Source organism: Monodon monoceros, unplaced genomic scaffold (genome assembly GCF_005190385.1).
Source record: "Monodon monoceros isolate NGI ecotype Baffin Bay Population unplaced genomic scaffold, NGI_Narwhal_1 Super_Scaffold_12, whole genome shotgun sequence".
In the NCBI taxonomy this organism is placed as follows: domain Eukaryota; kingdom Metazoa; phylum Chordata; class Mammalia; order Artiodactyla; family Monodontidae; genus Monodon; species Monodon monoceros.
This window is the reverse complement of record NW_021703768.1, coordinates 41,504,200-41,521,835: the sequence shown is the minus strand read 5'-3', so window position 1 is coordinate 41,521,835 and position 17,636 is coordinate 41,504,200. Positions and strand designations below refer to the sequence as shown.

At 36.7% G+C, this 17,636-nt stretch overlaps 1 protein-coding gene across 2 annotated transcripts in view; it reads right to left on the bottom strand.

Moving 5' to 3' along the window:
• The window catches only part of NDUFS4 (NADH:ubiquinone oxidoreductase subunit S4), a 119,694-nt gene that overhangs the window by 8,919 nt on the left and 93,139 nt on the right, over positions 1-17,636 (bottom strand). The window contains exon 4 of one of the 2 annotated variants that reach the window (XM_029217556.1): positions 16,842-16,915. The exons of the other annotated variant lie outside the window; for it this stretch is intronic. Coding sequence (XP_029073389.1) covers positions 16,842-16,915 — 74 coding nt within the window. The remainder of the gene's footprint in view (positions 1-16,841; positions 16,916-17,636) is intronic. 2 annotated transcript variants of the gene reach the window in all.

Below are 17,636 nucleotides of genomic sequence, written 5' to 3'. Positions count from 1 at the left end.
GAATACAGTCTTTCTAAACTTATACAACTTTTCTGATCAAATAAGCTAACATTACTTCTTTTCAATGTTTTACAATCCTGCAAAATGTAAGTTTGTGTTTATCTACAATGATTAGTTATTCTAACAATTTTATTTCAACACTAATTACATTTTGCAATATGTCATCTTTAAAATTAATTTCCAGGATCTTTAGGTAACCTAAAACCTTAAATGATATTAATGAATATTTATTAGATACCTAGATAATTTCTACAATAAAATACTGAACAAGATTACTAAGCAAAAATTTAAATTTATGTACTTTTGCTTCTTTTATATGCTACAGGGAGGCTGTATCTTTGGTTTGTTAATGGACACGTTCATTTTTGCCACTTGGATAAGTTGGACTGTAAGGAATGCACACGAAGATGGCTTACTAGGAGGACACGGAATTTGCGTCTCCTCACAACTAGGGCACCTACCAGGCACCGGTGGGTGACCACGGTCACCTAAGGGGACGGGAGGAACCCCCAACGACTGGGTAGGACGTGGGGAGTGAAGGGGGAGGAGAAGTGGAGGGGGGATGGGACTGGCACCCCCTGAGGGGTGGCTTTGGGAGGGGAAGGGATCCCAGCCTGAAGGGGGAAACTGGTGAACTGTTAGGAGGGCAGAGGATCAAAAGGGAGCGTGGCCAGGTTTCCCCTGCCCACCTGGATCCCCAGGAACCTGTTGAGATCCTGGGCCAAATTCTCTGCCCACCTAGGCCCCCTCCAGCTGCCTGGGTCCTGAGGGAATGGGAGGGAGGTAAGGTGGTGCAAAAGTAAAGGCCGGACCTCTGGGACCGGCACCCCTGAGTAATGGCTGGGGGAGAGAAGGAGTTCCTACACCCAGTGAGACCCACCCACAGTTAGAGGTCCAGTGGCAACGGGGGAGACGCTGGGGGAGATGATGGGGGAGGGGTGCGAAGTAATGGAAGGGAACACAGCCAGGGCTTTCCCTGGCCACTTAGGCATCAGGAAGCCTGTTGGGCTCCTGGGCCTAATCCTCTGCCCTCAGAGCCTCCCTCCTGCTGCACAGAGCCCAAGCCCACCCCTACACCCCCACCCAGGGCCCTACCTCCTAACTCCAAAACTCCACACTCCAGAGGCCCTTCCTTTCCACTTACTGCCTCTCCCCTTCCCAGCAGGTCCTAAGCAGAGGCCCTGCCCCATGCTTAAAAATCGCCCCACCTAGGCCACGCCCCCAGGGCCTTTCCCAGCTATGTGGGTACTGAGCCTAGGCCCTGCCCCACCCTAAACCCTGCCCCTGCCTAAGTTCCACCCCCTGCCTAAGCTCCGCCCTCATAGCCAAGGATTTTTTTTCTTTTCTTTTTTCTCTATTAGAATGGAGGTCTGTTATACCTTGTTGATTCATAGTTGTTCATTCTTATATATCTTTATTTTTCCTAATCTTTTATTTTTCTAATTTTATTTTATTCTTTATTAATGATCTCTCCTTTTGGCTTGTTCCCCACGCCCCCCCGCTTTTTTGTTGTTCTCTTTTTTTCTGCTGTGGATTTATTTTACCTTATGGCAGTTGTTTCAATTATAGTTTTATTTTTCCTAATATATTTTTTATCTTTCTTATTTTCTTTTTTATTCTTTGATATTGTACTGCTCCTTGTTTCCTTCCCTCCCTCCCTCCTTCCTTCCTTCCTGTTTCTTTTATTTTGCCATGAAGCTTGCGGGATCTTGGTTCCCAGGCCGGACGTAGGGCTTGAGCACCTTTGGTGGGAGCTCCGAGTCGAAACCACTGGACTAACAGAGAAGCTCAGACCCCAGGGAATATCAGTCAGAGTGAGGCCTCCTGGAAGTCCTCATCTCAGCACTAAGAACCAGCTCTATCTAACTAACTACCTGCAAACTCCAGTGCTGGATGTCTCAGGCCAAACAACCAGTAAGAGAAGAATACAGCACCACCAATCAAAACAAACAAAAAAATTGAAATAACAAAAAAATATGTTACAGACGAATGAGCAAGGTAAAAACCTCCAAGACCAAATAATAAATGAAGACGAAATAGGCAACCTACTTGAAAAAGAATTCAGATTAATGACAGTAAAGATGATCCAAAATCTCAGAAACAGAATGGAGAAAATACAAGAAACAACAAGGATCTAAAAGAACTAAAGAGCAAACAAACAGTGATGAACAACACAATTACAGAAATTAAGAATACTCTAGAAGGAATCAATAACAGAATAAGTGAGTCAGAGAAATGGATAAGTGAGCTGATAGATAAAATGGTGGAAGTGACTGCCAGGGAGCAGAATAAAGGAAAAAGAATGAAAATAATTGAACACAATCTCAGAGACCTCTGAGACAGCAGTAAACAGCACCAACATTTCAATTGCAGGGCTCCCAGAAGAAGAAGAGAAAAAGAAAGGGACTGAGAAAATATTTTAAGAGATTATAGTTGAAAACTTCCCTAATATGGGAAAGGAAATAGCCAATCAAGTCCAGGAAGTGCAGACAGTCCCATACAGGATAAAACCAAGGAGAAACACACCAAGACACATATTAATCAAACTATCAAAAATTAAAGAAAAATATTAAAAGCAGTAAGGGAAAAACAACAAATGACATACAACGGATTCCCCATAAGGTTAACAACTGATTTTTCAGCAGAAACTCTGCAAGCCGGAAGGGAGTCGCAGGACATATTTAAACTGATGAAAGGGAAAAACCTACAACCAAGAATACTCCACCCAGGAAAGGTCTCATTCAGATTCGATGGAGAAATTAAAACCTTTACAGATAAGCAAAAGTTAAGAGAATTCAGCACCACCAAACCAGCTCTACAACAAATGCTAAAGGAACTTCTCTAGGCAGGAAACACAAGAGATAGAAAAGACCTACAATAAAAAACGCAAAACAATTAAGAAAATGGTAATAGGAATATACATATGGATAATTACCTTAAATGTAAATGGATTAAATGCTCCAACCAAAAGACATAGACTGGCTGAATGGATACAAAACAAGACCGTATATATGCTGTCTACAAGAGACCCACTTCAGACCTAGGAACACACACAGACAGACTGAAAGTGAGGGGATGGAAAAAGATATTGCATGCACATGGAAATCAAAAGAAAGCTGGAGTAGCAATTCTCATATCAGACAAATAGACTTTAAAATAAAGACTATTACAAGAGGCTAAGAAGGACACTACATAATGATCAAGGGATCAATCCCAAAAGAAGATATAACAACTGTAAATATTTAATGCACCTAACATAGGAGCACCTCAATACATAAGGCAAATGCTAACAGCCATAAAAGGGGAAATAGAAACACAATATTAGGGGACTGCAACACCCTGCTTTCACCAATGGACAGATAATCCAAAATGAAAATAAATAAGGAAACACAAGCTTTAAATGACACATTAAACAAGATGGACTTAACTGATATTTATAGGACATTCCATCCAAAAACAACAGAATACACTTTCTTCTCAAGTGCTCATGGAACATTCTCCAGGATAGATCATAGCTTCGGTCACAAATCAAGCCTTGGTAAATTTAAGAAACTTGAAATCAAGTATCTTTTCTGACTACAACACTATGAGACTTGATATCAAATACAAGATAAACACTGTAAAAAAAATACAAACACATGGAGGCTAAACAACACACTACTAAATAACCAAGAGATCACTGAGGAAATCAAAGAGGAAATCAAAAAATACCTAGAAACAAATGACAACGAAAACACGATAACCCAAAACTTATCGGATGCAGCAATGGCAGTTCTAAGAGGGAAGTTTATAGCAATACAATCCTACATCAAGAAACAAGAAACATATCAAATAAACAACCTAACCTTACACCTAAAGAAATTAGAGAAAGAAGAACAGAAAACCTCCAAAGTTAGCAGAAGGAAAAGAAATCATAAAGATCAGATCAGAAATAAATGAAAAAGAAATGAAGGAAACGATAGCAAAGATCAATAAAACTAAAAGTTGGTCCTTTGAGAAGATAAACAAAATTGATAAACCATTAGCCAGACTCATCAAGAAAAAAAGGGAAAGACTCAAATCAATAGAATTAGAAATGAAAAAGGAGAAGTAACAACTGACACTGCAGAAGTACAAAAGATCATGAGAGATTACTATAAGAAACTCTATGCCAATAAAATGGACAACCTGAAAGAAAAGGACACATTCTTAGAAATGTACAACCTGCAAAGACTGAATCAGAAAGAAATAGAAAATATAAACAGACCAATCACAAGCACTGAAATTGAAACTGTGATTAAAAATCTTCCAACAAACAAAAGCCCAGGACCAGATGGCTTCACAGGCGAATTCTATCAAACATTTAGAGAAGAGCTAACACCTATCCTTCTCAAACTCTTCCAAAATATAGCAGAGGGAGGAACACTCCCAAACTCATTCTACAAGGCCACCATCACCCTGATACCAAAACCAGACAAGGATGTCACAAAGAAAGAAAACTACAGGCCAATATTACTGATGAACATAGATGCAAAAATCCTCAACAAAATACTAGCAAACAGAATCCAACAGCACATTAAAAGGATCATACACCATGATCAAGTGGGGTTTATTCCAGGAATGCAAGGATTCTTGAATATATGCAAATCAATCAACGTGATACACCATATTAACAAACTGAAGGAGGAAAACCATATGATCATCTCAATAGATGCAGAGAAAGCTTTCGACAAAATTCAACACCCATTTATGATAAAAACCCTGCAGAAAGTAGGCATAGAGGGAATTTTCCTCAACATAATAAAGGCCATATATGACAAACGCACAGCCAACATCGTCCTCAATGGTAAAAAACTGAAAGCATTTCCACTAAGATCAGGAACAAGACAAGGTTGCCTACTCTCACCACTCTTATTCAACATAGTTTTGGAAGTTTTAGCCACAGCAATCAGAGAAGAAAAGGAAATAAAAGGAATCCAAATCGGAAAAGAAGAAGTAAAGCTGTCACTGTTTGCAGATGACATGATACTATACATAGAGAATCCTAAAGATGCTACCAGAAAACTACTAGAGATAATCAATGAATCTGGTAAAGTAGGAGGATACAAAATTAATGCACAGAAATCTCTGGCATTCCTATACACTAATGATGAAAAATCTGAAAGTGAAATCAAGAAAACACTCCCATTTACCATTGCAAAAAACAGAATAAAATATCTAGGAATAAACCTACCTAAGGAGACAAAAGACCTGTATGCAGAAAATTATAAGACACTGATGAAAGAAATTAAAGATGATACAAATAGATGGAGAAATATACCATGTTCTTGGATTGGAAAAGTGAACATTGTGAAAATGACTCTACTACCCAAGGCAATCTACAGATTCAGTGAAATCCCTATCAAACTACCACTGGCATTTTTTACAGAACTAGAACAAAAAATTTCACAATTTGTATGGAAACACAGCTGACCCCGAATAGCCAAAACAATCTTAAGAAAGAAAAATTGAGCTGGAGGAATCAGGCTTCCGGACTTCAGACTATACTATAAAGCTACAGTAATCAAGACAGTATGGTACTGGCACAAAAACAGAAATACAGATCAATGGAACAGGATAGAAAGCCCAGAGACAAACCCACGCACATATGGGCACCTTATCTCTGATAAAGGAGGCAAGAATATACAATGGAGAAAAGACAGCCTCTTCAATAAGTGGTGCTGGGAAAACTGGACAGCTACATGTAAAAGAATTAAATTAGAATACTTGTAACACCATACACAAAAATAAACTCAAAATGGATGAAAGACCTAAATGTAAGGCCAGACACTCTAAAACTCTCAGAACACTCATGACATAAATCACAGCAATATCCTTTTTCACCCACCTCCTAGAGAAATGGAAATAAAAACAAAAATAAACAACTGGGACCTAATGAAACTTAAAAGCTTTTGCACAGCAAAGGAAACCATAAACAAGATGAAAAGACAACCCTCAGAATGGAAGAAAATATTTCAAATGAAGCAACTGACAAAGGATTGATCTCCAAAATATACAAGCAGCTCATGTAGCTCAATATCAACAAAACAAACAACCCAATCCAAAAATGGGCAGAAGACCTAAATAGACATTTTCCCAAAGATATACAGCTTGTAACAAACACATGAAAAGATGCTCAACATCACTAATCATTAGAGAAATGCAAATCAAAACTACAATGAGATATCATCTCACACCAGTCAGAATGGCCATCATCAAAAAATCTAGAAACAATAAATGCTGGAGAGGGTGTGGAGAAAAGGGAACCCTCTTGCACTGTTGGTGGGAATGTAAATTGATACAGCCACTGTGGAGAACAGTATGGAAGTTCCTTAAAAAACTAAAAACAGAACTACCATATGACCCAGCAATCCCACTAATGGGCATATACCTTGAGAATACCATAATTGCAAAAGAGTCATGTACCACAATGTTCACTGCAGCACTATTTACAATAGCCAGGACATGGAAGCAACCTAAGTGTCCATCGACAGATGCATAGATAAAGAAGATGTGGCACATATATAAATGGAATATTACTCAGCCATAAAAAGAAATGAAATTGAGTTATTTGTAGTGAGGTGGATGGACCTAGAGTCTGTCATACAGAGTGAAGTAAGTCAGAAAGAGAAAAACAAATACCATATGCTAACACATATATATGGAGTCTTAAAAAAAAAATGGTTCTGATTAACCTAGGGGCAGGACAGGAATAAAGATACAGATGTAGAGAATGGACTTGAGGACACGGGGAGGGGGAAGGGTAAGCTGGGACAAAGTGAGAGAGTGGCATGGACATATATACACTACCAAACATAAAACAGCTAGTGGGAAGCAGCCGCATAGCGCAGGGGGATCAGCTTGGTGCTCTGTGACCACCTAGAGGGGTGGGATCGGGAGGGTGGGAGAGAGATGCAAGAAGGAGGGGATATGGGGATATATGTATGCATATAGCTGATTCACTTTGTTATACAGCAGAAATTAACACAACACTGTAAAGCAATTATACTCCAAAAGAGATGTTAATAAAAAATGCACACAGTTGTAGAAAGTTGTGTTACGTGTATTAATGACCTTTGCTTGTCTACTAAAATGCTGGTGTTTGAGAGTTTTCAACTTATGTCTATTTTCTCTATGAAATCAAAGTAACTTTCATAGAATTAATATACAGAAATGAAACTCCACTGCGAGTGATGGTGGCAAAGGGTATAACTTTGTATGCAAGGTTATGAGATGTGTTTTTGTTTACCAAGGGGAAAAAAGAATAGTTAGGTCCTAAAGTAAAATGGCTGTTCCAGAATGAGAAAGAGAATTATGAAGGACAAAACCTGAATGGGTACAGAAAGTTATGTAAGATTTGGAAAAAGTAAATTTTATTTGCCTTAGATTACAGTATGTCTGGAAAATAAGTCTGAAAAGCTATGATATGTGTTAAAATCCTTGCAAAGTCTGCTCCATTTTGATGGGCTTGTTTCGTTAGTTTACTGTTTACTGCTTTCACCTACAAAATGAAGGGTTATTCTTTTTGTCTAATCTGCCTAGATTGCAAAGATTCTGTGGCTTAACAGAATAACTTTATATGCTTTATGTTGACTTTAAGTACTTGATGACTTATGTAAGAGCTCAGGTTCTTCACAGTTATGCTAACCTCTATGTTTATAAGTTTAACTGTCACTTTGACATGAGCAGTCAAATACTGTTTCTCAGGCACATGTGATTCTATTTCCTAAATGTTCAAATCTATTGAAAATGTTCTATTTTTGCCTCCCAGAAATCAAATCCTAAATGTAAAATATTCAGCGTATCTTTGCATCTAAAACTATCTTTGTGATCTTCCACAGGCCCTCTGGGGAATCTCAAAGATGTGTGCTTCCAACTTTGTAAAACGAGAAGTGCTAGAAACAATTAGATTTATTTGATATGTTACTATTGATGAGCTACATTGGAAGAGCTGTCAAGTCAGAAGAGATGCTTAACCATCCTGAGGTTAAATCTGTATGGCTAAAATGTTACTAATGTAAGTATTTCACAAATTGTATGCTATATGCTAAGTATAGAGATTTGTCAATACCCTCACTGTCTATGATAGGTTTTATCTATCTGATCTCTGGTGCTGCTTTGCCTGATATCAGAAAATGGTATAGGTTATCAGTCACAATTTCAGTTAATTTAAAAAACATTAACTTGGTTGCATCTTTACTTCTTTAGTTTAGATCTTTTATCTTCTAGGCCACTATATGTCAATAGGAATCCATACTGCACATCTATGGAGTTTTATTAATATACAGATGTTTAGGACCTACCCTAGACTTATTGGATATTTTTACTTGATATATTTTTTGACATATTCTTACTATATGTTTGGTATAGTCATGGTATATTATGTCTCAGGATTACTTTGTCTTAAGATTTTTTTCTCTGCAAAGAATATGTTCATCTATTTTCATAAATTAGATGAACAGTCACTGTCTTCTTTGAAAACAGGCTTACCTAATTGTGTACAGATATTTTGCCTGTAACATTTTTTGGAATGCCTTTAAATTGCATTATTCTTGTTATTAACTCCTATCATTTATTTCACTTTTGAAATTTATCTGTAATGTTAACTACATCCATTTTAAGTCTTTAATCATTTACGGAAAGATTGTTAAATTTTACTCTACTGCTTCCCTGACAGTTCTTGCAAATAGCTACAGGCAGAGAGCTTTATCTTCAACAATGAAAGACTGTCTCAAAGCCCTGTGAAGAATATGTATAGGCTTCCGATGGCATCACTTAAACAATTATAAGACCGTATCAGTGGACTCAGTCAAAATTTCCAGAACTCTAGTTAAGAAGCAAATACATTTATGATCCAGTGAAACAAGAATTAGTTATACAGGACTGAAAAAATTGATGAGAGATAATGCTATGGTTTGGAGAATATTTTTGGAGAATATTTTATGGAGAATGGAATATTTTATGGAATACTTATGGAATTTTATGGAATATTTTATGGAGAATATTTTTGATATTGTTTTAACGTTCTATTTTCTGGACATATAGGAATTTCTTTCCCTCTCCTCTTGAGGTATCTATAACTCATTACAATTTAACAGAAACAATGGTTATGCAACCAAGGCCTTACCTGGAATGACATATTTGAGAATGATGCTCATTTACTCAGGTATGACCAGACATTTGTAAGGAACTAAAGCTGACTTTATGGAGGCAATGCTTCCAAAGTCCTTCCATGGCACTAGGGCTTACAAAGTTCCCTAAGGTATTAAGGAACCTAAGGATATTTTGGGGACGCTGAGAAGGGAGGAATTCGCCCAATTTAATAGGTACTGCAGGAGAAATCTGGTGGCAAGTTATTGGCTTGGCTTCTTAGTCTTAAAACGGTTTGAAAAACCCAATTTGAGATTCCTTATGAAATTTTCAGCAAAGCAAACGTAAGAAAGCTTATGTGGTAAAGAGTAGAATATGCCATTCCAAAATATGCCTCTTTGGCAATAAGAATTATCTTGAGCTGGTTATTTTTAAGAAACAGTAAACAGGAAATCTCTGAAAACAGAGAAATTGCCCTTTTCTGAGGGACATTTACATTTATAAGGCAATTTCCATTTGTAAGGTGTCTCCTTCTCTGTAGCAGGAGGAGAAAGGATGACTAAAACTCTAGAAACTTATCAATGGAGGAGGCTTGAACTTAAATCTGCATAACAACCATACCCTTGTTTATGATACTTTGCCTGATAACCTCCCATAACTCACTCCCCACCCAAAATATCTCTTGTCTTTAACTGAAGACCGTATTTAAGGACTAAGAATTAAATTGACATGAGATAGATGAACAGGAGAAAATCAAACAAAAGTTTCATAACATATATACATGGGAGAGACCCAGCAGAAGTAAGTAATTAAAAACTGCCAAAGCCCTCACCTTAAATACCATCCTCAGCTAAAGACAAAAGAGAACACTGAGGATAGGGAAAGTCAATTCTGTGAGATCACCAGGAAAAAAACAGTAAACAAGGGTGAGATTGTTATGCAGATTTAAGTCATTGCCTTCTCCACTGATAAGAGTTTCCGGAGATAAGGTCATCCCCCTCTGTCAGGTACATCAGGGAGATACCCTTACAAATCGATATTTCCCTTATAAATGTAAATGCTTATTACAAAAGGGTAACTCCTACTTTCCTCCAAGTATGCAGTTTCTTAGAAAATAATCAGCTTAAAATAATATGCCAAAGAAACGTATTTTGGGGTGGCAAATTCTGCTCCCCTACAGAGTAAAATAAATCCTTTAACAAGCATTTTATATCTATATGAGAGTCATAATTCTTACTTTTGTTTTGAAAGTCGTCTTGTTCGTTTTATTTTTTTGAAAGTTGTTTTTTTAATAATAGATATATGGATGTGAGGTTGAGACCCTCATTACAAGGTTTAAATTAGGCGGAAATCCAGACCTTGCTGATGGTGTCCACTTCTGGGGTAATTCTACGTTCTGGGCTGCAACTCCAATTATCTCTTTATTTTCCTGAATCCAGGGCCTAACCTGTCTGCTTCCTTAGTTGCTTCCACCTTCTATTACTTCAGAGGTGGGTTTTCCTTCCCAAGAGACCACTACAGCAGTTTCAACGCTTATTCTCTGTCTTCCTATTTCTGAAGGAAACCCTCCTCTATTCTGAGAATTTCAAAGAGTTTTTACAGCTAACAGCAATGAGAAAAACACAGGGGGTAAAATGACATACCAGAGGAAATTCACAAAGTTTCAAATCAGCTCAAATGGGGGTGGGGGGAGCCATTCTGGTCCTATTAGCATGTAAATGGTAGTAGATGCTAGCTTGCTATGGAAATTTTCCACAGCTTCTACCTCCTCTCTCAAGGATGCTTCCTTCTCCTCCCCCACCCTTTGACTCCAACATGAAACAAGAAAAGACAAAAGCCACATGGGTGAGAAAGGTGGGTCTTTTCTGTACACAAAGAACTAAAATAAGGTTCATCTACATTTCAGAGGAAACCTCAGATAACCTTTCTTTGTAAAAAGAAGAGAGTTTTGAAGAGTTCCTCTGGAATATACGCTGCGTTCAAAGTGGGACCTTTAGGATGAGGAGGATGAGGCTCTGGAGTTAAAACCCAAAGACATAGGGGCATTTGTAATTTACTTTGTGTATGTTGGGGGAGGGAGAAGTAAGAGGTGGGAAGCAGGGGGAAAAAGAAGCCATGGGAAAGCATTCAGTCTTTTTTTCTATCCCAATCCCGAGTTCACAGAACCAGCCTTCCACAGGAAGTGAGGAATGGTGAGAAGGGAGACCTAGGCAAAAAAGAGGAGCAGAGAGGTAGTTGCTGGAATTATCAATAGCAGGAAGAAGAAAACTTTTAGTCTTAGAGATGAGGGCATTCTTAGGTAAAAAGATGGACTTACACAATGCCTTATTTGATTAAGAAATTGAAAATTGGTGATTAACATGGGTTTTATGATGTAATATAGGTCTCTTTTAGCTATTTTATTTCACTATTATATGTAATGTAAGAGTTTACACTTATCCTTGATTGATATTGGGTAAGAGTGTCTGAAGAACAGAACTGCATTTCTTTTTTAAAAATTTTTATTTTTTGGTCAAGCAGTGCAGCTTGTGGGATCTTAGTTCCCCAACCAGGGATTGAACCCAGGCCCTTGGCAGTGAAAGTGCTGAGTCCTAACCACTGGACTACCAGGGAATTCCCCACATTTCTTAAGTAATAAAATGTGAACTTTTAAAAATTGGGTAAGTTTTCCTGTTCTTTTTAATATTCACCTAGAATATGTGTATAATGAATGTCTTGTATAGCTTGAAGTATTCTAGATTAGTGCTGTGCAATAGAAACAGAACGTGAACCATACATATGATTTTAAATTATCTAGGAGCAACATTTTTAAAAATGACTAAAAAGAAACAGGTACGCCTTTAATCATTTTTTTTTCCTAGCCCAATACATATGTGAAATATTATCATTTTAATATGTAATCAATATAAAAATTAGATATTTAATGCTTTTTTATACTAAGTCGCTGAAATCCAATGTATATTTTACAGTTAACAGCACACCTCAATTCCAACTAAACACATTTCAAGTGTTACACAGCCACGTGTGCCTACCATACTGGACAGTGCACATCTAGATGACTGATTTTTTTAAGATCTACCAGCAGCATAGTATCAGAAGAAACACTGGACTTGGAACCTAGAAACTTGGGCCCTATCAGCTGGGAGCTATGTGATGGATACTGGTCTTGTTTTATTAACTTCTCTAGGTCTCAGTATCCTTTAAAAAGAAAAGTTTAGAACAAATAGCATACAGCTTGGAAATAACTCTAAAGTTATGAAATAATCATCTTAAGTACACTGGAATATACTTTAGGGTACTAACTCTTAAACTAAGGATAAGATGCAAATTAACTTCACAGAAAAATGTTTATTGGTTGCATTTTACAAACACACTAAAATATAAGAAATTGCTAATCATTTTACTATAATTTTGTTTCTTCAGGTTTCTACTTAGAGGGAATTAACAGTTCTTCTAAAAGATACAACAAGTAGCCAAATTAATTTAAAGTGATTTAAGGAAAAGTTTAAAACATGATCTGGAGAATAATTTATAACATCACTAAATATACTGTTGAATTTACCAATTTTTATTGAGATATTAAAAGATGAAGATGAGTGAGACTGGGTGTTTTCCCTGGTAGGTGCTTATAATTCAGTAAGCAGGGTAAAATATTACAGTTTGAGTAAGAGGACTATGCCTTATTAACTAATGATCCCCAGAACCTAGCCACCACTGCTGGCATATGACAGGGTACTCAACATATGTATGACTGAATGCAATACAAAAGAAGTAAAATACAATACCATACTATAAGAGCTGTAAGAAAGGAACAAATCATTGTGGAAGTTAAAAGGAAGAGAGGGCACATCTATTTGGAGGTGGGAGATGGAGGTGGGAAAGGGAAATAAGAAAAGGGATCAGGAAGGAGATAACATTTAAAATGTATTTTGAAGACTAGGTTGGAGCTCACAGGCAGGAAAAAAGAAGAGAAAGGGAACAGAATGAGGAAGAGGTTATAGAAGGAAGAAACTAAAGCAGGCTTGGGGATAAGGGCAGGAAGAAGAGCTGAGGCATAGTAATATAAAGTTAGGTTAGTACTTGAGTGATAATTCAAGTTCTTCACAATATAAGCACTAACTTATCAATTGAGAAAAGTGTATCTATTAAGCACAGGCCTTTTGAAGTGTCTGAATAAAGAATATTTTGGATTTATAAAAATGTCAGGGAATAAAGGGTCTCAGTATTGAGGGAATACATATAATTGTTTACATGAGGGGTCAGGCAATATTTTCTGTAAGTGGCCAAGTAGAAAATATTTTTAGACTTTGGGAGCCATAAGGTCTCTATTACAACTATTTAATTCTACTATTATAGCTGAAAAGAGGTCATAGACACTACATGAATGAACATACCTGTGTTCAAATAAAACTTACCCCCTTATAAGTATGTGGCCTTGTTAATGTTATAATATCTCTAAACCCTCAACTTCCTTGAACTGTAAAATGAGAATAACTGTTCATAGAGTTGTAGTGAGAATTTAAATTAGAATGAAAAGCACTTAGCATAGTGACTAGCTCATGACTTGGTGTTTATGAATGTTAGCTTTATGTTATGATGATACCCATTAACTAAGTCTGATATATAGGCATTAAAAATGTTTTCTAGAAAGCAACGGAATCTGTAAATCTTGTTCTTCATTGTACTGATTCTCTACAGTACAATCTTTTGTGTCAAGGGAAGTGATGGTCATGACTTTTTTAGAAAACCATTTAAAAGTAAGGGAAATTAGAAAACGAAGGAGGAGATGAAAGGTAGATTGTTTATTTTCAGAACAGTTCCCTTCGTGTACAAATTATCTTTTTTTTGTATGGTAGTTTTACCCTAACCTCCTATTTCTAGACACTATTGAAAGGCAAACTAATGCTCATAACTGGATTGCCAGATTTTACTATCAACACAGAATTATCTATATCAACAAAAACAAATGTTTCCTTCTAGAGCATATGATGAATAAGGCACTGGGTTAGACAGTAAAGAAATAAAGATATATATGAGCTGGTTCATGGGCTTGACATTCTTAAGTCTATAGTTTTTTATCATTACTCAATCCAACTTATTTTAAAGATGAAGAAACATGTTTATCAATGGCTATAGTGAAACATGACTTGCTCAAGCTCTCCTGTGGGGCAATTACAGAATGAGAATCCTAGTTTCTAGCCTCTTAATGCAATAGTCTTTCATGTTAGTGCTTCTGAACCATTTCTTTTCATTGCCTTAACCTACCAGAACACTGGTTCACGTAACCTTCAATAGCACTAGCTTACAACAAAATGATGTTTGGTGTGGAGGGGAAGCGGGCATCCGTTTGTATGCCCCCCACCACTACGCACCTACCCAAGAGAGCAAAATCAGAATAGAGGGCATGCTGGGCAATTTGGAAAAGATCCTCCACCCCATGATTCTGTACCATTTCAATGGTGTTTGTTTAGACTTGCTGCCACGATAGCTGCAGAAACAGGACTTATCTATGCTAAATGTTAAATAAATGAGGAATGAGGAATAATCATTGAGGACTTCCCCAGGAGATGAAAGTGGCTTCAAATTCTTGAGTAGAGGAAAATATTTTGGAAAGTCAATAATTTCACCACATAGCAAGTGTCCATTATATAGGTTTTGTGTTATGTTGCTTTGTTTCCAGTATGTACCTAACTCTTGCTACATTGTAGGTTAGAATTCCTGATCCACTGTTTTTCTGTTTTTGTTTTTTTAATTTTATCTTGGCCGGGCCACATGGCTTGTGGGATCTCAGCTCCCCAACCAGAGACTGAACCCGAGCCACAGCAGTGAAAGTGCCAAATCCTAACCACTCAACCACCAGGGAACTCGCCTGATCCACTGGTAGCTTACAGTTTTATAAGGTAATATCCTCTAAACTTTTTCAAGTTTTACTGTCTATTGACTTTGATAATGTTCCTCAATTTTCATTCTGGTGTTGGGGGTAGAAATCAGAATGGAAAGGCACTTGATTTTAACTTGGTTAGTTCACACCTGCAAATCACATGGCAACTATAGTCAGGCAGTCCTTGTGCCCACTCAGAGACTAGTCAGCAATAAGAGTTTAATTAGATTTCCTGTCATTAAACTCACAGTACGGACATTTTTGAAGTGTCAGACATGAAATACAGTAGGCTGCAAAGATGAAAAACATTAATAGAACTGTTGCTGATAAGCTATATTACAGTTTAATTTAAAAAAGAGCAATGTAAATGTTAAATCATAATAATATTTTAAAGACTATAACCACTTTGAGAACAAATATGTAATTCAGAAATTTGGAAATTGCCAAGAAAGTATTAATAAGGAATTATACTTAAATCTTTTTTTTAATTTCAAAAGTCTACTACTAATAAAATAAACTGATATACTATTACATACTTACTTAACTATGTTCTAAGCACTTTAATTAACCCATTCAATCCTCACAACAATTTCCATTGTACTTCCATTTCCTCCTGTACAAACAGCGATCCGACATGGATTCAAACCCAGGCAGTTTGGCTTTAGACTCTTAATCATAAGGTATATAATATGAACTTAGGATGAAAAGAAAATATTTCAGATAATAATAACCTTTACAGTGCTTTCACGTTTATATCAAATGTTAGATAATGCTAATAATCTTTTACACTTATATATTGCCTTATAGTAATAACATACTTAAATGGACAGTATGTCATTCAAATAGATAGCTAAATTAGATATAAATTCAATTTGACCAACTAGGACAACAGAATGCATTGGATACAAATGCACAGTACTGCATTAAAATCCAAGAGAAACAGCAGAAATAACAGATGGAGAGGGAGGTAAGGAACAGGACTAATAGTTACCAAACGTCTATTATGTATCAAGTACTGGATAAGTACACCTTAAGATAAGTACCATTATTTCAACAACGAAGAAACATTAAGTCCATGATGAAATTAATCCAAAATCATGTAGCTTCACGTGGCATAATAAGGATTAGAATTCAGAATGGTCTGCCTCCAAAGCCTCCTTTCACTACTGTGTTGCATGGCTTAACAGCAGGAAATGAGAAAAAAAGACATTCTGTATTTTTGCTGAAAGCAAGACCAAAATAGGCCAATAGTTTTAGGTGGCTACAGTAGTTTTGAGGTATAATATACTCTGAGGCTGTATTAATATAATTGTAGACATGAGATTATGCTTGGTACTAGGCCCAACATATCAATAAAAGTGGCAAATGTAGACATTTAGGCTTACATGAAATTTTAGAGGAAGTATGATAATGATAACTATTTTCAAATAATTGAAAAGCTATTAGGTAAAGTAACAGACATGAGATTTTGGCTCAAAGTAAGAAAATAATAACCAGATGTCAAAACTGGAATAGGCTGCCTTATGAGATGTTTAATTGGAGTTTAAAAACCTAATGTTAATGATTTTGCAGAGGAATTCATAAGCAAGATAGGAATTAGACAAGTAGCTTTATTCCCTGTCTCTACTTCAAATTTAGAGCAGTTTGACTTATATGTTACATGTGCATTTTACTTTTAGATTTTTTTTTGGAGGGGTATGTTCTCATGTTGTAAAAACCACTGGATTAGATACATTGAGAGATTTCATTCAACTTAATGCCAGTTAGGGATACAGAATCTGATTAAGGTTAAGACATAAAATCATATCTTGATTTTATTTGTCAAAGCAAAACAAAAACAAACCAAACTTACCATTTTTTTCTGCAAAGGCAATTGCGTCGTCTTTAGTACTGAAAGCTAGAACCATGTTGGACAATGGATCAGCCCTGTAAGAAACAATTTTTTCCAGGATTTAACATTAACCTCTGGCTGAAAATTACTTATTTTAAATCATTTCTTTAAAACTGTTAAATGTTTGAATATGTTTTTCTGTGTTAAATTTGATTTTTCTAACATGTATTGTCAAATTAAAAAATTTAAAATTGCAGAGATATTCAGCAATCTTTAATCTCAAATAAAATCATTTATTAAACTTAAAAAAAAACTAGAGGAGAATGAGAACCCTCTTAGGTTTTTCTTTAAACCTTACAAATTCATCAAAATGAGAAGGAACGTGGCCAAAATGGTGGACTAGGAAGACCCTGAGCTCACCTCTCTCACACACACCAAAATTACAACTATTTACACAGCAACTATTGAGAAAAACTGGAATCTAGTGGAAAAGATCTTCTATAACTAAAGATATAAAGAAGGAACCACAATGAGACAGGTGGGAGAGGGAGACCCCTACCCACAGTGGGCTACCCACAAAGAGAAGGATAATTACAATTGTAGAGGTTCTGCCCAAGGAGCAATGGGTCTAAGCCCCACATTGGGCTCCCAAGCCCAGGGATCCTGCACTGGGAAGACGAGCCCCCAGAACGTTTGGCTTTAGCCAATGGGCCTTACTTTCAGGAGACCCAGAGGGCTGTGGGAAGTAGAGACTAACTCTTAAAAGGTACACACAAAATCTCACATACTTTGGGACCCAGGGCAGAAGAGTAATTT